Genomic DNA, 12,523 nt, shown 5'->3' with positions numbered 1-12,523 from the left:
GACCCCCCGAGCCGGGAAGGAAGCGAGGCCGCCGCCCCCCTCCGGCGTGTCCCTCAGGTGCCTGCCGGTCCTCACGGGGAGGTCGAAAGGCAGGGCCCCGTCCGGAGCCGGAGGGGGGGGTGTCTCTAGCGAGTCCCCCACCGGAGGAGAACCCGCCGACCCCGCCGCCACACGCGGCCTGGGTCTCTGAGGGCCAAGCGCGGGTCTTCCCAGGGCCAGGCGGGCGACATCAGCCCCGACGCGTCCTCAGAGGTGCCCGAGACGCCGGTTCCGTTTTCCCCACCCCAAGGCCGGCTTCTCACGACCGGCGCCCGGAGCTCCGCGGGGAGCGGTGCTTCCTCACGCCGAGCCCTTCGCCCCGAGCAGCCCCCGGTACCTGCTGCCGGCCACCCGCTGGGCCGCCCTCGCCGCCGCCGCCGCCATCTTGCCGCCACTGAGGAGCCCGTGTCCTCCCGCGCCGCCACCGACCACGACGACAGTGCGAGGCTCAGGGCGGCCGCGCTCCCTCCTCCTCCTCCTCCTCCTCCTCACGCCCGCCCCGTGAGGTAGGCCGCTCCGAAGAGCCACGCCTCTCTCCGCCGGATCACAACGCCCATCTTCCTCAGCCTGAGGGGCTGCGCTGTGGAAGTGGCCCGTTCCTGCTCGTCGCTATAAAGCGAGAGAGTTATATTTGTGATTATGGTTATGGCTATACATACGCACATACCCACACTTATGACATACCGTTATGACATTGTTATAAATAACTATCTCATATACACGTGAGGGCCTCTGCTGTGATCGATAACCATGTCATCAATTAGGATGTTTTTCTAGTTAGACTTAGACTTAGAATAACTTTATTGTCACTTTGAATGTACACTAATCAGCATACATTAAAGTGAAATCCCCCCCCCCCCCCGTGCAAGAAATCACGAGAGAACAAATAAAATATAAACCCGAAACCACCTTGCTGGGAATAATCAAAGGGAAATACACAAAAAAAATTCAATATTTACTAACACATCTTCTAACTATAGCTAGAATCTACTACCCCCCCCCCCGGACGAATTAATGATAAAAAAAAACACTGGACTGCGCAGAGATGGACAAATTAACCCTAAAATTAAAAGATAAAGAGGAATCGGAATATTATGAAATCTGGAATAATTGGTATGAATGGTTAGAAAACAAGAAAAATAATTAAGCCAAAAACAATATATATAAATACGTATAGAACTGTGTATAAAAGTATGTAAATATAGAAGCGGAATATTATAAACAGGTATAGATAAGATGATATAACAAGGTACAAATGTTAACATAATGACTGTAATATATGGTGAAAAGAGAAAAACATGTATAGATAAGACGATATGACAATGTACAAAATGTTGACATAACGACTAACATATGTTGAAAAGAGAAAAACAATAAAAATTAAATTACCAGGGGGAAAAAAATAAAGTGAAATTTCATTGCGTAAAGCTCTCAAAGGGTCTCCGCTTCCAATATACACTACATAAGCATGACTAAATGAATAAATACAAAATTATGCATGTACCCCACACATAGCACTAAAAAGAAAAAACACTGAAGTATGTTTTACTGTTTTCCATAAGAGATTCACCTGCAAACGGGATGCTGGTGGAACCCAATTTATTTGTTACTTATTATTGTATGCACGTATATCCCATCTTTATTTTTATAAATTACTCAAGGACTTCAGGGCTTGCGGCTGTAGGAAAGAAAAAAAGGAAGATCTCTGTGTTGGCCAGAGAAGTCGTGGCCACAACTGGAGAAGATGCCCTGATTGAGTGCCTCTGCGGTCCCCTGGTGGCCAAAATCTTGGGGGTGGCCATTTGGGCAGAGCACTATTGCCTGTGGTGGTCCAGAGTTGGGATGGATGCTTGGAGCTCTCCAGGGAGATCTTGAAGTGGTGGAGAGCTTCTGTCTTTTAGGGTCCCCCATCATCAGACAAATAACCAACAGTCAAAATATGCCATAAAGCAGTTATGAAAGTCTTGGAAAAGATATTCAACTGTTTGGAGGCCTCTACCTACAGAATCACAGAGGCTGAGGTATTCCCTGTGACGCCATGTAAAAGTGAAAGATGGACTTTGAATAAGCAGGAAGAATAGAATATTGAAACTTTTCATGTTGGAGAAGACTCCTGAGAATAAAACAGACAAGAAAACAGATGGACGGATCATCAAACAAAATGGATCCAGAGTTTTCCCTCAAAGAACAAATGACCAGATCCCTTATGTGAAGACCCAGCTCTCTGGAAAAGGTCTGATGCTGGGAAAGGTGGAAAAGAAGACGACAACCGGTAGCAAGGAGGATGGGCTCGGTGGTTACAGTGGCCATGAGGTCACCTAGGTTCTCCTGGTAAAAATCTAACTCTGGTTGCTAAAGAATTGATAACAATTCGATGACTCATAATAAATCAATGTTGATATGGTAATAAGTAGAAGATACAGATCTACACATCATAGTTGAAAAAGACGCTATTGGATTCCTGATTTTTCACTACTGTGAATGTCTTCTACAATGTCTTTGTCAAAATGTTGATGTGTGTGCTGTCTCAGCAGGCTAGTATAAATCTAATCCTGGGCAGTGTCTTCTTTTAAATGTAGCACGTGCTTTTTAAGCACCGCAGAAGAGTTGGAAAAGCTAAGCAAAAGACTTGCAATCCTTTATTTTGCCTGGCTGAGGTTTTGCATTGTAATGGATTGGCCTCCTTTCCTGCCCATCCCATCGCTTTCACTTCCAGCTGCATGGCTTCTGCACCGCACATTTTCAGTTCCCCCTCCCCTTCCAAATTCCTGTCACTGCTTTGGAATCTTTGAAATGAGGAAAGGGGAAGACGATTTGTGCCTCTGCCGTCATGAAGTTCTTTCTTGTGGCTGTTTTCCTTGTCTTATCGGTTGTTGCTCATCTGGCCTCAGGTAGGGGTGATAGAAGGGGGGCATTTTCCTTGTGCTCTCCTTGGTCATACCATCTAATTTTTGCACTTTAGACCTATCTCCAACCCTGAAGCTCTGTCGAGGGGATCTCATGGAGTGGGCAGAATGCAGCCCAGATGTTGTGATTGCTCCATCACTGGAGGCTTTTAAGAAGAGACTGGACAGCCATTTGTCTGAAATGATATGGAGTCTCTTGCTAGGTGAAGGGTTGGACTGGAGGACCTCCAGGATCCCTTCCATTATTCTGCTATTCTTTCTGTGATCACATGTATCTATCCTATCAAGTCCAAAGAAAATCAGGAATGGTGTAGAATCTCCTGCTACAGTCCAACGACTAGAAGACTTCCAAGACCCTTCCAGCCCTATTATTCTATGTCTTATTATTGTTCCAAGGACATAGAGTTGGATCTTAGCCATTCTGCTATTTATCTCGTGTTGAGCACCCTTTGTTTCAGAATTCACAAGCCAGGAATGTAGCGGGAGCGGAGGAATGGGTATGGAAGAAGAGATCTCGAGTGTGATTGCATAACCCAGAGCATAAGCATAAATTAGGCTGATTCTTGAGTAGACGATTTTAGGCTTGGAGAGTAGTTATGAAGAACATGTCATCTCACAAATAGACTTTGAATGAAATGGGTCTATTGACTTCCAAATAGGCTAACCACAGTTGTGGGTTACCCAGCTCAAAGTGGACAGGACTAAGAAGGTGCAGCACACTTAAGTGGACATGACCCTGAGTTTTTCATTTGTGGCCATTTGGAGGTGACCTGGGTGGGTCTGTTGCTATAAGCTATTTAGCTTGAAAGGACGGTGATTTTTAACCTTTATGTGCTTGCAGGGAAGAAGCTCCGCTGGTGCACGCTTTCCCCCCAGGAGCAGAAGAAATGCTCTGAGCTCTCCAAAGCGCTTCTGTCTGCTTTATCACCTGCCTCCAGCAGTCCCTTTAAGAGGGTTTCTTGCATCCTAGCCCACAACACCTATGACTGTATCAACAAGATTCGGGTGAGTGTCTCAAAATTCCAGGAGTCACTGAAGTCACCAGTTCAGCTTTTGGTGCCCAGTGGACATGACAGACCTCCAGACTGCAATTGGGGGCATTCTCACTAAAAAGCCCATATGCCTGGACTAAACCTCCTGGAGGAACCTGGAATCGTGAGCCTGGGATGCCTCTGTTCAGTCAGAGAAGCCAAACTTGGTCCTCTTGGCCACTGAGACAATCTGTACATCTCAAGACATTCTGATCAGTTTTTAAATTTGGAATGTATATTACATTTATACCCCACCTTTCTCTTTGTATAAGTGCTCCAGTTAGCTTAAATAGTGAACGATTTAAGCCTCAACTGGCTAGGAGAACCAATAAAGGGGATATGAAATTGGTGTGAAAACCATTCTAGGACAGTTCCTCATCACGTTGGAAAGATTCTGCTAGGATGAGATCAGGTCCTTTATTCTTCACAATTTTAATTGAACACTTAGATCAGGGGTGTCCAAACTTGGCAACTTTAAGACTTGTGGACTTGAACTCCCAGAATTCCCCAGCCGGGGAATTCTGGGAGTTGAAGTCCACAAGTCTTAAAGTTGCCAAGTTTGGACACCCCTGACTTAGATGAAGAGGCAGAGTGAGTGCTCTGCTGATGTGCTGAACACACAGGTTGTTGGGGTTTTTTTTGGGGGGGGGTGTTACTGGCAGAATAATTTCAAAAGCAAACCTTTCAAAAGGAGAGGAGGGCCCAAGAGCAGTAAGGAGAATTTTGCCTTTGTAAATAAATAAATTAAATAAACAGCACAAATTACTATTTACTTCTTTGGAGAAACAACTTTATCAGATCATTCCTGAGCTGCTGAATTGCCAAGCAGATGACACAGATCCTCTGAGGTGTAACTCATTTAGTTGAGGATGCCACCCTTTTGAACATGGTATTTAATCATGACAGCATCTCTCATTACGCTGGGATGACAGGGTGGATGTCTTGTGCTTTGTGACCCTGGGATGTAGTGAACGATTGCTGTCTCTCCCTCCGGGTTTCCCCTCAGGGCTGTTGGCATCAGGAATCCAGGAAAGAAGCACAAGCGCTTCAGCTTTTTAAGGTGCTCAAGGCTGGTGTTTTGCTATGTGAGCATAATTCCAAGAAGCTCAGCTAAGTGACCTCGGTGCTTCTAAAAAGGTGAAATCGGGGCAACTGGACCAAAGTTTATTATTTTTATAATACATTTTGGAGGGAAACCCCTGCAGTTGTTACGGCAAAAGTTGGTGCATTCCAACGATTCTCTGCCTAACTTAAATTTTTCATTCGGACTGAAGAAGTCACTTGGAATTCCAAAACAGCTTAGTTTAATAAACTTTGGTCCCGTTGCCATGATCCAACCAGACCAACAGCCCATGATTTAACCATTTTAGATGTTTTTGGCCTGGTTGAGTCTTCATTTACATAGGTGCTCAAGGTAGTCAGAAATGGAAGAAATAGGCCTCCCCTCAGCACTCCATAATGGTGAAGTGGCGGGATCACTGGAAAACATGTTACCTGTAATAAGCGTACCTGCTTCATTTGTAAAAGATTAATGCCCAGATATTGTTGGCTACTAGTTAACCATTGCAATACATTGTTATCTGAGATGTTATACTCAGATTTTAAAAAATCAGCACTGAGCACCTAAAAAAACTGAAGTGCTTGTGTTTTTTTCCTGGATTCCTGATGCTAAGCGGTCCTGAGGAAAAGACAGACATCATTCACTGCATCCCCTGGTCACCAAGCATAAGACATCCACTGCCTGGATGGTTGGGAAATTCTGGGTGTTGAAGTCCACACCACCAAGGTTGAGAAACATTGAACTATTGCATTATGCAAATGATATTTTTCTGTAATTAAAAGCAACCAGATGGACCAGAAGAGCTAGGGGAGAAGAAACTAAAAATGTTGCTTTAAATCTCTCCCAGGAGAATAAAGCTGATGCAGTTACTTTGGATGCCGGAGATGTCTACTCTGCTGTGAAGCTTTACGGCTTGACTGTGGTGGCCAAGGAGATCTATTTGGGAGGTCAGTTACCTTCTTCCTAGAGCCAATCTTCGTTATTCGTATCTGAAGCATCATTGCTAAGATTCTATGCGTGGGCACGTACAAACATAACATAAAAGGTAAAATGTACAAAAGCCTAATTTAGGCAGTGCTTGCCAGAAGAGAGCAACACTGCATTCTGTTGCATGGTCTTAAGTTCCTCAAGAGTTCATTGGACAGGGCACAGGGGGCAAGTGTACATGGGGGTGGTAGTTTGCAGACCCCCACGTCACAAAAGTCATCCAGTATGCCCATTTATTCAAGGTGTTTCAGAACCAGTGACCAGAGAAGGTCAGGGAGTCTCCCAGTCCAAGGCTGTTGACAGAGGAGGGATTTCTAGGACAAAAAGCTATTGTGGGTTGGATGTTTTGGCCAGTCCTGGTGCTGGAGGAAAAGATCAGGCTGCAGAGTTTCTTCAGAAAAAAAGCCAGGTAGGAAAATTGCTTTGGGCCACCTGCCCCACCCTGGCAGGTCTCCTTATGAGGAAAGCTCACTGATGCCAGTGAAATGTAGAGCTAGGTGCTATACCCAGGGCTGTAACTATTTCAAAAAAGGATTATAAATTTTAATAAAAGCAATAGATAAGACAAATTGATATTAAAAAAAAAAGAAAAGAATAGAGAAAAGAAAAATGGAAAGTGCAGAAAGAAAAAGAGGGCTGGAAAAAATAATGTTTAAAGAAATTGCTTCCAATCTTCATAACAAGCAAACTTTGCATTTCTTAACCACCATTAAAAATTCTATTACATAAATCACCCTCAGTTTGTTTCAAACGTTCTTGGATTAAATTCTTTTTTTTGCCATTTACTTAAAGTATTCCTTAATTTTCCCCCGCTTTCTGGAATAAAGGATCACTCAACACGTGGTGTTTCAGGTTTGTGGTTGGGAAGACATCTTTTAACTTTAAAACAGTTATAATCCAAAAGTGCTTAGAAAATGCAGCTTGATGAACCTCATATCTACACATGCTCTGCTGCAGTTGGGAGCTTAATGGCTTCCCTCATCTCCTGCCACTCAAATCCATGAGTTGACTACTGTCATGTGGTCTCTTCATGAGGAGCAGCCATCCGGAGCACCGGTGGGTAATTACTCTCTTTAACCAGAGAGGTTCTTGAAGGTCCATTGATCTTGGCCACACCATCGTCTCTGCTTAAAAGTCCACAGAGGTCTTTTCCTCTCATCCCAGCAAATATGGAGATTATGAGTCTCTGCAAATGTGAAGAAAGTTAAGAAGGTAATTGAGCAGAGCTGTACCAGTGCTTTATTTTCAAGAACTGGGAAAGAGAGACTCTTGTATAAGGCAAGAGTGTTTGGCCTCTGGAGCTAACAGAAGGAGCAGTGTATTTAAATCCCTCCATCCATTGTAAATAAAGAACTATTTCAGTAAGACCAAGCTGTATTACTTTATTTGCACTTTCACCAAATATTGTTCACAAAATTCATTGGACAAAACCATGGCATTAGTCATTCTGCTGGAGATGTATCCCATGACTTGAAATAACTTCTTTTGGGTTGAATTTAAACTAAGAAAATAAAATACTGCAGAACAGAATGTTTCAAAATGCTTTTGGGTTAGGTTCCTTATCAATCAGAAATACCATATTTGATGCAAAAGATTCCTCATCACAGGAAGTTTTGTTCTCTACAAGTGAATGTTGTTTCTAATCTTAACTTTCCCTATCTTAGGCAGCTGTGTGTTTGCAGTGGCTGTGGCCAAGGGTGGAACGCTGGACATCCAAAGGCTCAAAGGAGTCCGAAGTTGCCATAATGGAGCTAGGTGGACTTCGGGCTGGAACATTCCCATGGGCTTCCTCTTAGCTAGGGGTGATCTGATGTGGGTCTCAGGCCAGCCCCTCAGCCAAGGTGAGCGGGCAAGAGTTGACACTTTGTCTGAATCTGGAATTACATCTCCATATGTACTTGATCCTAATAGATGAACGGTGAGTTGTAAGATTGACCTTGTGGGGGGCCAGGGGGCATGGCCAGCATGACATCCCTTGTGTCAGGGGGCGCCTGTGGTGTCCCAAGTGCTCTGCCACCTCACACAGCCCTCGCAAGCTCCATTTCCTCTGGCAGAAGCACTGCTGGCTGGTCCTTCGCTATTACCAGGGCAGCCCCGAGGGCCAGATCTAAGCACCGCGCGGGCTGGACGTGGGCCCTGGGCCTTGAGTTTGACACCCTTGATATATAGCATCATATACAGTAGCATATTGTAATTGTGTCTGACCATTATAAATGACCATTGCCTGAGCATACTGGGTCAATTCCATAATGCCATAAGAAGGCCTCACTATTGACGGCATTCACACTATGGCTGGATTCACACAATACCCCATACTGCAAACCAGTCATTCCCTAACAGTGTGAGAGTATTTGGTGGAGATGCCAAAATAAAATAAATAACATACTCAAAATCTCACAGATGGTTAAATTGAGATTTTGGACAAAAATGCCAACATTTTTTACAATAGGTATTTGGAGGGACTTCAGTACTATAATATTTTATAAACAGTTAGATGGCATGTCACCTGCTCTTGATTGATGCGCCCCTCAGAGGTTTTCAGGGATGACTGCATAGTCTGCATAAAGAAGATTGTGTACCACTGCCATATGTGATAGCCTGCAAGCGCAACGATTGGGTTCACATTTCAGAAGCAGATCATGTTGCATTAGTTATCAAAATGAATTACCTAGATCTCTTCAGGGGAGGTTTCAGGCCTTAGCAGAGAGCTGAGTCCCCATTGGGTCATTCTGGGGGACGACTTACATCAGAGCCGGGAGGGAGGGAGTGTCCCCTCCTGGTCCCGTCAGACCCCTTGGTGATGTTTGACTCTGTTCTCTTGCTAGACCACCTGCAAGAGTTAGAAAGAGGGGAACTATAGAGTGGTTCTACCTTCTCCTAGGGGGGCACTTCTAGTTGGTATTCACTGGGAAGGAATGTTTGAGTACATGCCTTCTCCAATGCGGAGTACTACAGGGAGTCCTCTACTTGCACCCACAATCCAGCCCAAAATGTAGGTTGCTAGGTGAAATAGTTGTTAAGTAAATTTTGCTCCATTTTACGACCTTTCTTGCCACAGTTGTTAAGTGAGTCACTGTAGTTGTTAAGTGTCTAACAAGTTTGTTAAGTGAATCTGGCTTCCTCATAGACTTTGCTTGTACACAAGTTGCAAAATGCGACCACATGACCCCTAAACATCGCAACTGTCATAAATATGAATCGGTTGCTGAACTTTCAAATTTTGATCCTGTGACCATGGGGATGCTGCAACGGTCATAAGTGTGAAAAATGGTCATAAGTCACTTTTTCAGTGCTGTTATAACTTTGAACAGTCACTAAATGAACTGCTCTAGGATTACCTATATTGATTTAGCTCTACATCTAAACCCTTGTCAATCTGAGGTGAGAAAGCCCTGTGATGTGCACTGCTGTCCCAGGTGGAGGGGCTGTGGGAGGGGCTTTTCAGGTATCTAGAAGGCTGAGATGGGATAAAACAGCCTCGTGTTGAGTCTCAGCAACATGGAGATGCTGTTCTAGACAACCAATCTGGTTCACCTCCAGTGCTGACTGTCGATCTAGATAGGATTGCACTTGCCCAGAAGGGCCCGTCTGGGACTCCTGGACTCACTCAGGCCTTTGCCTCTCTTTGGCTGGTACATTGGCTCTGGGCTTGTTGGACTAGAACGGGATGTCCTTACTAGGTGAATGCTCTTGTCTTAGGGCTGAAATAAAATTTTCATTTATTCATAATTTCAGTTTCTACAGAAAAGTCATGCATTATTCTAGATGGCTAACAAAAATTAGAAACTACGCAACCATTAAAACAGAAGTAAAATGGCCATTCCCAGTGTATGTATCTTTAATGATACAAGTGGTTTAGTTTAATTTGGCGACGTTTCTGTCTGTAGATGAGGAACAATAAAGAAAACTGTTTTGAAGTAAACACAGCATGGGTTTTGGACAGATGGGCTATTTAGAGAACATAGCATCGGGAAGATGGATTGCACCGCAGTGCGTTGTGTGAGTTAGTCGGATAAATTGTTTATGTAGCCTGGTCCTTAACATGCGACCTTAAGTACACTTTGTTGAAATAAGTCCACAAACCCCAGTAGTTCAGGCTGCCCTTCATTGAAACAAACTCTTACCATACTAGACTTGCCCTTCATGCATATTTGTTTTTCATCCCACTCTTCTTCTCTTGCCAGCGATCAATGGTTATTTCAACGCCAGTTGCATCCCTGGCATTGGAGCCACCTATACTAGGCTCTGTGCTCTCTGCCAAGGGCCGAAGTCGTACATCTGGGACAAGAACCATTTCTGCGAGACCAGCCACCGCGAACCCTTCTATGGCTCAGAGGGCGCCTTCAGGTGCTCTTGCGTGTTCATTTGTCGTGGGCTTCCTCAGGGTGGCCTTAGAAGCCAGGCAGAGCAGCTCCTCCGCTGACCTCCCTTCCCTCTGTGCAGGTGCCTGAAGATGGGGCTGGCGGAGGTGGCTTTCCTGGATCACCTCACAGTCATGAGTGCGACAGGTAAGCTTTTGGCCCAGGACGGAGTCTCACTTTTGCAGTTGATTAAAAGGGATCCTGCACTGTTGAGGTCAAACTTCACCCTCTTCCGTTCTATTGTTTGTTTGTTTGTTTGTTTATAAACATTATTTATAAAAATTATTTATAAAAATATTTATAAACAATATTTATAAACAATATTTATAAACATTATTGATAAACATTATTTGCCGCTCATCTTACCATAGGGTAATTCTGGGTGGCTTACAGTTACATATACAGTCAAAACATAAAAAGACATTAAAACCAAGGACACCTGGGGAGGTTGTGGGTGGTACAGGGCAGGGGGGAGGGGGGATGTGTTGTTACTCGATCAACCACGTCCACTGCACTGATGCCCCAGCTGTGCCCAGGGTCTTTTTCATAGCAATAGGTGATCTTTTATCTTCAACCTAAATCTCTCTTCTTATCACTCTTGATAAGAAGAATGGTCTGGAAGCCACTTCAAGAGCCCCACAAGCCATTGTCTTGTCGAGAAGGCCAGGCGCTTTCTCCTCCCTACACCCAGGACCATCCAATTGATTTGCCCTCTTAGTAGCTGAGCAAGCTGTGGTCTTTCTGTCTTGTGGAGGGGCGGAGACGGAGGTGGGGGGCTTTCTGTGGGCTCCGGCTTCAGCTTCTGAAACCCTCTTTTTCCTCTATCAAAGACTTGGAACGGGAAGAGTACGAGCTGCTGTGTCCTGATGGATCCACTGCGCCTTTGACGGCCTACTCTACCTGCAACCTGGGCAGCGGACCAGGCCCCGCAATTGTCACACGCCACAACTTGCAGAAGATAGCGAAGAAATTTCTCAAGGTCATCCAGGTATTTCCTGGTAAACAGGTGCAGATTCTGATTCTCACAAAGGGAACTGATTTGGGGCTGGTGCCTGAGGTCCATTCGCATACCAGCTGGGAACCCTGGGCATTGAAGTCCAGGCATCTTCAAGTTGCTAAGGTTGAAATACTGGCTTGCATCATCTCCCCCTCCAAGGGTTTGATGCAAATTTGTTTCCTGTTGCTTAGCTGGTGGAAGTGACTCTTCGACGCCGTTGCCCTGGCCCCCAAGTACTCAGGTGTTTTCCTCAATGGTTTTACAGGAGATCTCAGGGTTGGCTGGGTCTTTCTTCTTGGATTGCATCACCCCTGGGTGGATTATATCCTTAGCAAGATTTGTAGGATTCTTCTCCTCTTGCAATCCCAGATACCTCCGAGCAGCCTCACTGCCCCCTGGGGAAAGGGCGCTTCCTTTGGGAGGGGCATGTCAGCTGAAAGGCACTTGGAAGGATGTGACTGTTACGGAGGAAGAAACCAGGCTCCAGGGAGGCAAAACACGCTGGGGTTGATATAAGATGTTAAGCCATCATTCAGAATTAAGAACAGGGAGGTGACTACTAAATTGATAGCAAACCCCACTCTTCCCCCCCCCCCATTCCCTTCTCCCCCCCACCCAACTTTTAATCTGCTTACCGTATTTTCATTGTTTACTTCATGGTTTATTTTGCTATTTCAATATTTTGCTACTGTTATGTTTACACTTCTTGTCACGTCTTTATTTGTAAGTCCCCCAGAGTAGCCTCACAGTGAGATAAACAGCAAATAAATTTAACAAATAATAAATAACTTGAGGAGACAGAAGCTTTCAGAGAGCAGGAGGGCTCAAGGGTTCTTCGTCATGGCTGGGTAGAAGGAGAAATACATGACAACTTAGTTTTATTTTAGAAGGTTCTTAGACAGAAATTCTGGCTTAAAATAAACTGAGCTAAAATGAGGCACGTGTCCTTCCAATGCTTAGCAAATAGGACATAAATGCAGACACTTGTTTGACCTGACCTAATTTAGCCAGCCTGTTATTATAACTGGAAACCAGAATAAAAGCTCTGCAGAGCTTCTGATGCAAGTGAGGGGTTGTGATGGCGTTCTGAGGCAGTTCCCCAAGAATGTCACACAACTTTTGCTATGTACTCTGCTACCGCC

At 44.8% G+C, this 12,523-nt stretch overlaps 2 protein-coding genes across 2 annotated transcripts in view; one reads left to right on the top strand and one right to left on the bottom strand.

The window, feature by feature from the left end:
* Positions 1-561, bottom strand: part of PISD (phosphatidylserine decarboxylase) — a 58,324-nt gene extending 57,763 nt beyond the window's left edge. The window contains exon 1 of the mRNA XM_081966597.1: positions 377-561. Within this exon, the coding sequence (XP_081822723.1) occupies positions 377-423 (47 nt within the window). The 5' untranslated portion in view covers positions 424-561. The remainder of the gene's footprint in view (positions 1-376) is intronic.
* Positions 562-2,848: 2,287 nt separating this feature from the next.
* Positions 2,849-12,523, top strand: part of LOC309399145 (serotransferrin-like) — a 36,225-nt gene continuing 26,550 nt past the window's right edge. Inside the window, exons 1-7 of the mRNA XM_081966679.1 lie at positions 2,849-2,930; positions 3,787-3,950; positions 5,884-5,983; positions 7,688-7,864; positions 10,208-10,370; positions 10,467-10,531; positions 11,215-11,372. Coding sequence (XP_081822805.1) covers positions 2,870-2,930; positions 3,787-3,950; positions 5,884-5,983; positions 7,688-7,864; positions 10,208-10,370; positions 10,467-10,531; positions 11,215-11,372 — 888 coding nt within the window. The 5' untranslated portion in view covers positions 2,849-2,869. The remainder of the gene's footprint in view (positions 2,931-3,786; positions 3,951-5,883; positions 5,984-7,687; positions 7,865-10,207; positions 10,371-10,466; positions 10,532-11,214; positions 11,373-12,523) is intronic.

The sequence above is a fragment of the Natrix helvetica genome, assembly GCF_964273705.1.
Source record: "Natrix helvetica genome assembly, chromosome: 14".
Taxonomy (NCBI): domain Eukaryota; kingdom Metazoa; phylum Chordata; class Lepidosauria; order Squamata; family Natricidae; genus Natrix; species Natrix helvetica.
The sequence above is the reverse complement of the archived record's forward strand: the minus strand, read 5'-3'. Positions and strand labels throughout refer to the sequence as shown.